General features: G+C 36.6%; 1 protein-coding gene across 1 annotated transcript in view; it reads right to left on the minus strand.

Annotated features, from left to right (window-relative positions):
* Nucleotides 1-9,514, minus strand: part of TMPRSS15 (transmembrane serine protease 15) — a 57,985-nt gene extending 48,471 nt beyond the window's left edge. Inside the window, exons 1-5 of the mRNA XM_074860763.1 lie at nt 9,370-9,514; nt 6,785-6,915; nt 6,416-6,483; nt 5,516-5,560; nt 3,111-3,253 (exon numbers count right to left, since the gene is read on the minus strand). Of these exons, the coding sequence (XP_074716864.1) occupies nt 3,111-3,253; nt 5,516-5,560; nt 6,416-6,483; nt 6,785-6,915; nt 9,370-9,514 (532 nt within the window). The remainder of the gene's footprint in view (nt 1-3,110; nt 3,254-5,515; nt 5,561-6,415; nt 6,484-6,784; nt 6,916-9,369) is intronic.
* Nucleotides 9,515-12,751: the final 3,237 nt, after the last annotated feature.

Below are 12,751 nucleotides of genomic sequence, written 5' to 3' on the forward strand. Positions count from 1 at the left end.
TAATAAGACAATTATCAGGAAGCTATGTCTTGAAGACTGTTGAAAAGAATTGGGATTGTTACAGCCACTCCCAAAAGTGCATGCAGAAGTTGACAGCAAAACCCATGAAAGTAAAAGCACAGGACAGTGACAGAGACATCAGTGGTATAAGCACAAATCACAAATGGTCAATTACTACGTGATCTCAGTAAAGTAACATGTGAGGTGGATAATGATGGTTTTAGGGTCAACAGAGCCAAAACCCAAACATTCAGCAGATGTAAACATACCACATATGGTAAAACTTGGGCATATATTGGGATTTGGACTGAAACAGAAAAAGCAAGGAAGCAGACAGTGTTAGCAAACATACAAAAATGACCCCAAGCAGACCCAAGACCAAGGGGAAAGGAATCCACACCAGAAAATTTATTCCCATTCCAGCCTGGGGTGCTGACAAGTCCCAGCTCCTTTCTCCCTTCCTCTGGGACCTCCTGCCCACCTCCCAGTTTATTCTTGAGGATGATTAGCAACACTGAACTTAGAACTCAGGAGAGCATTGAGATAACATATCAGAGGAAGGAATAGATAGGAAAAATTTGTATGTTAGCAGTTTTAACTGTATCATTGGGAATAAGCTGTAGTAATTTTACACTTTGGACTATACACGTTAGTAGGTCTGTAACTAGACTAATAATAACTCCTTCATTGTTATGGCTGTAATTAGATTATCAATAAATACTTGGCTCCCATATTCATAGGTGCATTTCTTTAGCTCACATAAATTGCATGAAGCTTCTGGTCTAGTATCCTGACCTGGAGAATTTGTAAGTGATAATTTATATGCAGTTTGTATGCAACAGCTCTACCTGCATCTAGTGCTACAAAGCACCTACTGTATTATTCAGCTGTCTGACTGACTTTTTGCAGGTTTGTACTCCGTGAATTTGTAAGACCAAGGAGTTGTGTCTGCTTCATACCCTATGATAGTGATAGTGAAAAGAAAGTCTATCAATCAACATTGCTTAGTATGCACAGCATGAGAGTAGGACTCCCCATCATCAACCTGCCTAAATCTGTGAAAGCTTCAGCTTGCACCTCAGCTGGTTGATGGAGACTCAACTTTTGATTTGATCCACTAATTAAGCTCTTAGAGCTTTTGTACAGACTTCAGATCACTGCTTTCTCAAATGGTCAGAAACGACGAAAGATGGCTAACTACCACTGAATCTATCACTATCAATGAACGACCATAGAAGTCAAGTCCCAGCTACAGCCAAGGCAGCTTTACTAAGTTATACCAGCTGAACAGCAAGTCTTACGTTTCTTCATATTGTATTGATAACAAAAAATAGTTTCTGTCTTATGAAATATACTGACCTGAGGATGTTAAAGGCATCATTGTAGTAAGATTTTCAGCAGCTACTGGAAGAAAGCAAATTCATTATAAATTCCTTTTATAGCACAGTATCTAGTTTTATACAACTCAGAGAAAGAAAGTTTTTAAAAAAAATCAGCTGTGGCTATTTATCTTTGAATCACTAGCAGTGTCCCGCTTCCCTCTTTCTGACTATCTCACCCTGACCCCAGTCTTTTCTCAAACTCCATGAATCTTCCTAAAGAGGAAAGGTCTATGCTAATGCCTTTCAATCCTCAGTCCCTATTCATTGTATTGCATATAAAATGTCTTCATCTGGGAAATCTGTCTTGACACTTTTTACACTATGGAGATTTTCAGAACACCTGTGTCTTATAGAACAGTTTTTAGACCAGATAAATGAGTTAAAATTAACCTAGGATAATTTGCAAGAAAGAAAGTTATTTTTAATCACTGTGAAAACTGTGATTTCAAGCAAGTCACACCTGTGTCATAGTTCCCTCCCTCTCTGAAATAGGAGTAAGACTTCACTTGCAGAACATACCGAGATATAGGATGCAAAAGTGCCATATATGATTATGATTGCTAATTAGTTACAGTTGTTATTTTATTGAAGCACTCCTGATGGAATGGACAGATTATATCTCATGTGAAAAGAGGCATTTTAATGATCCACAGCAAGAAAAGTTTGACTACTTCAAAGTTCATCAACAGATATACAACCTTTTAAAAAGCTCTTCATAAATTTCTTTGGTGGCATCTTTGAAGTATATTGAGCAATCACTTTCCACAGTGATGTGCAGTTATTTAGAACAACTTCTTATATTTGGTGCAAGTAATAAAGAGAAATAAAGATGTCAAGACTCTCAATTTAGCTTTTGAATATCCAAAGTACTTAGCAAAAAATGCACCTTTTAGAATAGAGTAAGAGACATTGCACGCCAGATGTCCCACTCTTCTTAAAGCAGTAAGTTGCTACTTAATAGTATCTCCAGCAGGTCTTCAAATGTCAGCTAATCAACTTCCACTTCAAAGGTTTCAAATTACTTTTTATCCTCATCCTCGGTGAAGGTCTGTTTTGAAGCTTATTGAGGTAAAAGCAAGGATTCCCATTGATCTTGTTGAGCTTCCACTTAGGCTTCGATAAATTTTCTAGTACTTACATAAAATCACTCTATTTGTATATTTGCAGAATTTAAAACTACCTAGTCTTTAAAGCCAAATTCCTTTTTTTTTTCTTTTACACATTACCTAAGCTTTAGAGGATATGAAGTCAGCTCCTTGGGCGTACTTCTCCAGAAGCCACACTCTGTATTGTTTTTTGTTCTTACTGACATATTTTCAATAAATGAGACTTCACTCACTATGAGTCAGAGCCCTTTTCCTTATTCTTTAGCAAAACAAAATGATAACTGCATTTACTTATGAAAGAACACAGTTGGGGCTTAATTGCTTTAATCTGAGGGATAATGAAATTACAAATGTTATGCTATATAAAAATGATGAAATTGAGTGGTTTTCTCTGGGAAATCACTATTTTGTCCTTTACCTGCTCCTTAGTGAACACACATAATCCTGGCTTGACAAGGTTGTAAATGGTTCTTTGAACTGCCACTGAAAGTTCTGTAACGGGGAAGGAGGGCACCCATGAGCATACGTAACAGTCCTTTTGCTGTTGGAGTGTCAAAGTTTTCCGTCATGTTACCTTTGTTCTCAAGGATTTATACAGAGAAAAAATGTTTACTAGCATTACCTGTGACTTGTATGCTGTTCACATCAATTTTCAAAGTCTGGGTAATATTAGTTTTATTTGTGTTGATACCCAAAACCAGATCATTTTTTACTTTTTCAACTGTCACCATCTGGGTAAAATAAAGGTTGAAGATCACAACAACACTAGCAATACAAAACAGAGAAGGTGATTAGTTATGCAAGCTAATGAAGTAAATCTGTCATATGACTTATCATCTAGACAATATCTCATTCCAACACAAGTTCCATTTGCAAATTCACAGTATCTTTAAGTGTTGGCTGGCAAAGATGACACATAAAGAAACACGTCTTAATTATCAGCTAGTTTGAACCTTGGAGAAACAGGGTTTTTTTCTTTATTTACTCTTGCTTTCACTGTGGGAAAACACAAAACAACATTCATATCAATTGCTGCAATGGAGCTGAATTTAAATAAACTAAAGGAGAAGTAGGTTTATTATTATTCAACAGTTCTAGTTTAAGCCCTAAAATATTGATGGTGACCCTTGAAGTGTTATAAAAATTATATAATATATTCATGTTACAAAAATATAATACAAAGTGATCACTTCTATAAAGCAAACATCATCTGTGGATTCTGCATCTGTGAGGATCTTCTGTGTGACTGCCTGGATTCTCATAAGGAAACAGTAATGGCTGAAAACACAGATATTTTGAAATCAGTGGTTAAATTACATTTAACTACTATAAGGCCTGAATTTTATCCAGAGTGTTTTCTGTATCCTCTCTCCCATCCCTTCTAGATACTGCTTTATATTTGTAGCTAGATTAAGGTAGTGTCAAAGTATGATGCTTGCTAAAGATAAAAGTTTTTCTCCATTTACTTAAATTCAGGTACAAACCTTTTTATTCTTAATATTCTTAAGCATTTATACTACCCAATTGCAACTGACTCAGTAGTACTTTTTGATAAGGGGTGATTAATCCTGCCATTTTGCTGAGCATAGTTTGCCATCTACAATATGTGGGAAAACTCTCCTCTTTAATTTCTTACATGTTTCTGATAACCTCTAGGCCATGCTGAGCAAACAAAAGCTTTTACTGCTATCCTTGTGACTCAGCAGTTTCAAGGGCGATTGCCCAAAGGGGTAAACACTTTTAAAATCACAAGAGTCAGCTAGAAAAGAACTTCTGAGACAAAGTAATATTACAAGTATTATTTCAAAGTGGAAATGAAGACAAATCCTTACTGATGCATTAAAAGCCGGATTCAACATTCATTGACATCATATTTTCTGTGATGTCTGTTGTATTTGTGTCAAGATACGGGGGTGGAATTGGTTTTACCAAATATAGGTGTTTACAGTGCAGATATCTAGATTCCCATTGTAGTTGATGGAAAGAAATAAGCTGTTCTTTGGCATAATTGATCTCCTCCTAAAAAAAGCATCTAAATTGACCAGATAAGAAAACTCAAAACCCCATCACTTACAAAGAGAGTCTTGAGCAACTAGCTCAGAGATGTCTCCATCTCTGTTGCCCAAATTTTGATGAGAATAATTCCATTCTATGTGCAGAAATCAAATTGTGTTGGTTGGATCTACTTTCACAAGGACAAAAACGTGGAAGTGACCTACTCCTACCACTGTGTACTCCATTCCCTGATGTTATAAAATCCTTCATAAAGTGATCATATTCCAACTTTCTAGCTAATTAGGTTTATGCCCTCACTATTCCAACCAAAAGACTGCTCTAATTCAAATCTGCTTCCTATATTAAACATACATGTATTCACAGTTGGCTAATATCCATCTGTCTTTTGCAAGCACAGTCATTCAACTGAACTATCTCCTTTGAATATTCATCCTTTTTATGTATTTACAGAAAGCATTAATGTCACAAGAACAGCTGGTATCACAGAATCACAGAATTGCATCATCTGTTGTCATGTAATGTGCACTTTTCTTTAATTTTGTGGTCTGACCTATATACCAACTAATTATAGCAATCATTTCTCAAGGTCTTCCAGTTCTTCTAGAGTCTTAATATTTTGTTCTCTGTTTTGTTCTTGCCTATCATAGTGTGTCATCAGACCTTTATTTAAAACTTAAGTTACTAATGATAATGTAAGATCTGCCCAAAGTCTAAGCAGCTTTCCACAAGCAAGCTCAGCACAGATATCCTTTCCTCTCTAGGTACTTTCCTACCTACTTCACTGTCCTTACATTTCCCATTTTTCTTTCTAAATTGACAGTCCCAGGGACTATTACAGCTTTTTTTCTTCTAATCCTAAAGGATGTTTTTGGAGGCATGTCTTGAAGTGTCATATGCTTTTTAGAGGGCCTTATCCACTCTAAAGATGGGGTTTTTTTCATCTATTTACTGTCCACAGAAAAAAATTGTCTCTTGCCCATATTTGAAGTAAAATTTGTCATATGGAATTACCCAGTCTCTGACTTCTTGAATCTTTGACGTCCATCTTCAGATTTCCTGTAGAAAAAAACCAACAATAAACCCAAACACAGCACAAAAGCATATGATTCCCCATGAGTGGAGGAATGTTGTGGATAGGATGGAAGCATATTCTGAAACTGTTTAATAACGGGACACAGTATTACATGTGTTTTGCTGAGTCAGGACCTTATTAAGAACAGTGCAGATGGAATTAACACTACAGACCTCACTGCATATACTGGACTTTTTTGCCAGCTTGCCTTCAGTAGGACAATCAACATAATAGGATATTGAAAAATCAGGTCAAACAAACTTTAAAAAATGAAGCAGGTCTTACTGCACCTATTTTATGGACTTTCTAGGACACACAGAGTGCAGATTTACCTGGTGTCAAATAACAGCCTCACTTGCTAGTGCCCTAAGGAATATGAGTTAAGTGGATCCATGTCCATAGGGACATATGAGTGTATTTCCATTCATCTCAGTTTATGCCAGCAGGTCTCTAACCTAAACTTTCTTCTAGTTGTCAAGGGATAGCAACCCTACAAACACAGAACAACTAATAAACCTTGGGGGGGGAAAAAAAAAAAAGAAAAAAAATTTAGCAATTCATTAAAATATAGAAGTTTTGTGAGTTGGTCTTTGGGCTCAGCCTTACTGGTTTGGTCAAGGCATGGACATATAGGAGTCCAAGAAAGAAGTTTGCCCAAAAAACCACATTGGTGTCAAACTTCCCACAGCAGTACTTGGAAGACATAAGACATGGAAGGAATAATATAGGATGTTCCCCAGAATCTCTTGAAAAACAAAGCATAATAAGCATTCCTGAGAGAAATATCTAAGTGAGGACTTTTGATGTTTATTTGCAAAGTTTAATTAAACTGTACTTACTTGAGCTGGGAAATTTCACATCTCTTAAATTTGTTTTTCAGGTCACTTGCTTGAAAAACTTTTTGTATCTATAGGAAAAAGAGAAATCTTGAACCAATACAGTAATAAAAATACAACCAATTAGAAACTGCATTCATAGTTTTAATACTAAATAATTTTTCCTTCCCAAATCTAGGCTACAGAAGCAAACTTTTTCCTTGATGTTTCACTGATTTTCACAAATAAGGAATATATTTAGTTCTGACCAAGCTTAGGACCTGAAATATCTAATTTTGGAGAGAGGAAAAAGCCATCAACAGCAGATCATGTTATGGAATTACTGCATCTACCAAATACTCTTGAGTTAACCAGAGACCAATAGGTTCTTACCAACTGTTCAACATCAAAGGCAAGGATTTTAAAATCAGCTGATGATTTGTTTTCCAAAGCAGGAGTGAATGATGTCCCAGAGAGTATTTTAAATGTTCCAATATAGGCATGAGTATTCCCATCTGCTTCAGCTAGATAATTAAAAATATAATTCAGTGGTTTGAATGATATAGAAATAAATGAAAAACATTAGATTTTATTCCACGCAGATTATCAATGCAATAACTTTTAGCTTTCTGTTTTGCTTTGTAATCAGAGATGTTTTGCCTAGTTCTGATTATAAAAAAGTGATGACATTTTTCAATGTTTACAATAGTTGCAACTATAAATATATTTTTATGAATACTATTTGTCCTTGGCTCTCATTACTTTCAATTCTGTTTTAAATGCTGTTTTCCAGCAGACTTGTGAATAGATAAAGGAGACAATGCTATGATCAGTTATGTTTAACACAAGGGACAAAGATACATAGGAAGAATAATAGTTGTGTGTTCTGGATTAAAAATATTAAGGATTACTACTTCACAATTTCTGTATTACATGCTGTGCACTTTTTATATATATGTACTATGTTTTTGATGGCAGCACTGAAAACACTAGTGTCAGACTAGTTAAACTATTTTTGATGTGATCTTTCTTACCAACACATGTATGAAATGCTGGAGGATTTATGAGGAAACTAGATAACTGGTCCTTATTGAAAAGTTAATCTTGATTTTTAATGTGTTACAGCATATGAGGTATGCATAAAACATTTCATTATAAAAATATTTCTTCACTGTGTAACACACTGGAAATTTTCATATAAGACCTGAATTAATGTGGTTGATAGTGATAGAAAATGTCTTTTGCTTACCAGTTACCGTACCAGTGGTATTTTTAGGTTGTTTTTGAAGGCATTAACATACAAAACAAGTTTTAAGACAAAAGCAGATAACTAATAAATGCTATAATAAACAGCTTGTGATGGAAGGCACAGCCTAGTGACACCAATTTGCTACTATTAACTAGTAACAGCAGACTACTTTGAACTTCTTTGAAGACCATTTATCCTTACAACAATTGCAAATCTGTTTAAACAAATGTTTTCAAATAGAAAAGGTATTTATATATATATATATTTCTAATATAATTTTCAAAAAATGTTTGATAATTATTATTGATATGTTATTAAATTCTTGCCTATTCATCTCCTAAAACCTAAGTCATTAATTTAAAGCAGGTCTCTAGATGCAGTAATACACCATAATTACCTTTAAGCTCATTTTATTTTACTGGAATGTCATAGTATTCTGGTAAGAGGGGAAGAAAATCAGTAGGGACAACAAGTTTTAAAATCTGGAATGAAAAACAATAGCAACTAAAGTAATAAACATGAATATTCTGAAAAAACAGGTTTTTTAAAAATACGGCTTACAGCTACTTTAGCCTTCATGTGCTTCAGTATGAAATAGTTAACTTTTGGTTAACAAAGGCACCAAAAATGTCAATGTATCAGAATTATTTTTTCAGCTACAAAAATCACTATAATGAAAAATATATTTTTTGAACATTTTGCTTAACCTGTTTCCTTCACCCCACTTCAAAATATCATTTTGCTATTAGTGTTGATGGCTCCATAGACCTAAATACATTTTCTTCCAATCAAAAATGTAGATCACAGAAGGGTTAGGTTGGAAGAGATCTCTGGAGGTCATTTGCTCCAACCCCTCTGCTCAAGCAAGGCCACCTACAGCCAGTTGACCAGGACCATGTCCACACAGATTTTGAATATCTCCAAGGATGGAGACTCCAGAATCTCACCAGTCCTTCACTCGACTCTGTCTAGTATCTCCATATCTCTCAAGTACTGGGGAGACCATAACTGGACACAGTACTCCAGGAGTGGCCTTACCAGGGCACAGTTAACATATATCCACCAAATCTTTAACCCAAAATTTCAGTTCCATTTGAAAATCATCCTGCATCAATTTTTAAATTTAGTTTGAGTATCAGTAGCTTGATTCTATCACATTCTGATAATTGGCTAAATATTAAGAATGATTTTAACTTTACATAGGACTGGGAGCTGATTCTAATGCAGAATCTCTCTCACACCAATAAATGACTTTAACATTTTTTTTTAGTAAAAATGAAAAGATTCCAAGAGATGTAGAACACCTAAAGCTCCCCACACACTTCAGTGGATTATCAGTATATGTTTCTAAATCAAGCCCCATACATGGAGAAAAAAGCAAAAATTCACAACTTGCCATATTACCTTATCTGGTTGATGAATACAATTGAATAACCAAAGCTTTATAGCTTGGATTGCCTTCTAGGGACCTCTCACAAACTCTAAACCATGAAAATGATTTTACATGGCTTCAGGACATGCTTCAAGTGCCTGTATTTTTACTTATTTTCTTCACATCAATTTCCAGGGGAGGAGAGCAGGAAAACATAACCCCCCCCTCCAACCCTCCCACCCAGCATTAAAAGCATAGCATGAAATATGAAATATAATTACAATGACAACACCACTGGCTTCAAAGTCTGAACATATATTGAAGAACTCCTGAAAAGGTTAAAGGTTAGCTACTTACCTCGTTCTAACTGCTGGATTGATAACCATGAAAGTACAATCAATCCAACACAGACACACGTAAAAACTGCAAGCAGAGAAGCAAACAAAATTTCATAGTAACTAAGAGGAACATATTTCTTATCAGGTGATTTTTTGAGCTTCATTTCTGCCTCAAAAACTTGTATGAATTAAGGACTGACAAAAGACACAACCTGAAAAGGTGGGTAATAATCCACATGAACAGATATTTATAGGAGATGCTTGTAAACTAATTATACCATAAAACTTTATTGACATAAGATTTTACAACATTACCGAACAGCCATATTCATGCACAAGATATGCAAATATGAAGAAAAGAAATCTTTTCAGAAAGGAAATGCTTAAGATTATGTCACAGATAAAGAATAAGCAAACCAACAGAAATGTAAGGTTGGTCACCGGATTTGCATTATTTCTTGTCATTTGATATATTTAAGTGAAAATTAATATAAAATACTGCTGTTGGATTTACAGTTTGTATAGGGTTTTTGCTAATTCTTCACAGGTGCAGTTATGAGGACAACAATGAAAGCCATATCTTTCATTATTATGCTTAAGAAGTTACTTTAAAAGTAATTTTATGTAGATAGGAAATGCTGTCAAATGAGTTATTTACTACTTTGCCATAGTTCAACAATGTGTTCAGCACTGAACGGTAATTCAGCAGTAGAAGCTCAAAATAAGACTCTTGTATGACATAACAGTTCTCTGCCCAGTGTTTGAGAACTGGGATATTTGAAAGCCTCTGCAACACCACTGATCAGATTTAAAGCATTCTATATCACAATGAAAATCTTGGCCTGACATTAGTATACTTGATTTAGTGTATTATCATAACACAGTGAAAGAAATTCATTAACACTTCTGATTATTAACAATAAATATTTACTTAAATGCAAAGTTTTAAAAACAAAATTCAGGGCAATTTAATCAAATTGCCCTTACAGAGCAAGAGTAAACTCAGTCTATATTCTACAACTGGATGAGATCTTTGAGTCATCATGCTAGATGAATTAGAGTAAGAATTGCTTTTGTATATATTGTATGACACACATGTATGAATATAAATGTATTTATATATATATATTCATGTGCGTATAAGAGCAGACTAAATTTGTACTGCTGAACACTTTGCTGAACTGTGACACAGTAGTATCTCTGTTGCTGTGATTATTCAGCAATAATTTTAATAACCTTCTTTACAAGGGTTTTAAGTTTCTATATTTTTCTGAACGTTCACTCTATCACAGAAGTTCAGAATACCTCTAAACATCTCATTTCGCTCAGTTTTACTTGTTAGGTTATTCCACATCTAGCAGATCTAAATAATTATATGATAGTTGTACTGGCACTCAGGTGCCCCGGGGCTGGCCCGGGTCCGCAGTTGGGCGGCTGTGAGGGGAGGCCGGGGCTGCCCCATGCCAGACACAGCTGGTTCCAGCCGGCTCCAACCGTCCCACCGCAGGGCACGGCTGAGCCCCGCAGACACGATGGCGGCACCTCGGGGAAAGCCTGGGTAAGGAAGGGCAAAACGCTGCCCCACAGCCAGGGGTGAGGGGGAAGGTGTGAGAAACAGCCCTGAGAGCCCTGAGGGGAGAGGGGAGGAGGTGATCCAGGCACCCCAGCAGGGATCCCCTACAGCCCCTGGAGAGACCATGGTGGAGCAGGTATTTCCCTGCAGCCCATGGAGAGATCACTGTGGTGCAGGTATCCACACTGCAGCCATAGAGGACCTCACACTGGAACAGGTGGATATTTCATGAAGGAACTGCAGCCTATGGAGAGCCCAGGATGGAGCAGGTTTATACTGAAAAACTGCAACCCATGGGAAGGATCCACACTGGAGCAGGGGGAGAATGTGGAGAGGAATGAGTGGCAGAGAGGAGCTGTTATAGAGTGACCACAACCCCCCAGTCCCCATCCTCCTGTGCCACTTGGGGATGGCAATAAATTAAATTACTTTTCCCCAAACCAAGGCCTGTGATGGTAATAGGTGAGTGATCTCCCTGTCTTTATCTTGACCCATGAGCTTTCCTTTCCTCACTCCCCCTATCCTATTGAGGAGGGGGAATGAGGAAGTGGCTGGGTGGTCATGTGGCAGCCAGCCAGGGTTAACTCACTGCTGTCATCGGTGCTGCATGAAACAGTACAGGTTTATTCCTAATCAGACATTTTCTGTCACAGATCTGAGGAGTTTTGTGCAGATGGAGATTCCTCTGTCATATTTTGCATAATCTAACTATTTGTATCGTTGACATTATATATCACTACTAAAAGATAAACATTAATACCCAGAGATGTCACTGCATTTTAAATTCTGGATTTATGCCCTAATGGTGAAGCAATTAACTGGAAAAGTAAAAGTTGTGGGCATTTACAGTTCAGTTCTTTTACTATCACCTTGCATGTGATAGTCAAGTTGTATATGTGCTCGTATACATTGATTACAGTCTGGCCAAGGACATAACTTAGCATGGGTAGTCTCCAGCTGGAGTTGTGACTTCTACAAATGAACTCAGTTGCTAAACAATTCTAACCGGCAACAAGGTCATGGTAGCAATAATTAATAGGTAAGCCCTAGACACTTAGCTGATAGTAATTAAGAGTGAATTCTTTCATTAATTTGTCTGTAACATGTTATAGTCTGTACTGCTGTGAGCTGCTTAAAAAAGAATGTAAGAACCTATGATTTCCCATATTCATTTATAAATCTTCAAAATGAGCGGGTCAGACTTCAACACCGTGCCAATGCAAGCAAGCTTACCATTAATCATGAATTATAGAAGCGGAGCTGTTTATGCTGGAAGGGACCTATGAAGGTCATCTGGTCCAACCTCCTGCTCAAGCCAGGGCTAACTGAAATTAGATCAGGTTGTTCAGGGCCATGTCCAGGCAAGATCTAAATACCTCCAAGGTGGAAGACCCCACAACCACTCTGGAAAAACCACCCGTGCCAGCATTAACTACCTGCATAGTGATTTTTTTTTTCCTTATGTCTTACTGAAATTTCAGTTGCTGCAATTTTGTTTATTGCCTTTTGGGTTTTCACTATGCAATTCTGAGAAGAGTCTGGCTCCATCTTCTCTGCAGTCATCCCTTAGGTAGCTGAGGGCAGCAATTAGACACCCCTACCAGCTTGTCAGCCCCCAGCCATTACTGGTACATAGGGTTATTCCATCTCAGATACAGGACTTTGCACTTGTTGAACTTGGTTGAACTTTTAAGAGGTTTCTGTCAGGCCATTTCTATGTCTCTTAATGACAAGTACATCCTGTAACTGCAAACTTCCCTCTAGCCATTGACTTCACTTACTTGTACTCTTTTATTCCTCATTTAGTTACTTGTCTTCCTGTTCATTC

This window comes from Strix uralensis, chromosome 2 (genome assembly GCF_047716275.1).
Source record: "Strix uralensis isolate ZFMK-TIS-50842 chromosome 2, bStrUra1, whole genome shotgun sequence".
NCBI classification, from domain to species: domain Eukaryota; kingdom Metazoa; phylum Chordata; class Aves; order Strigiformes; family Strigidae; genus Strix; species Strix uralensis.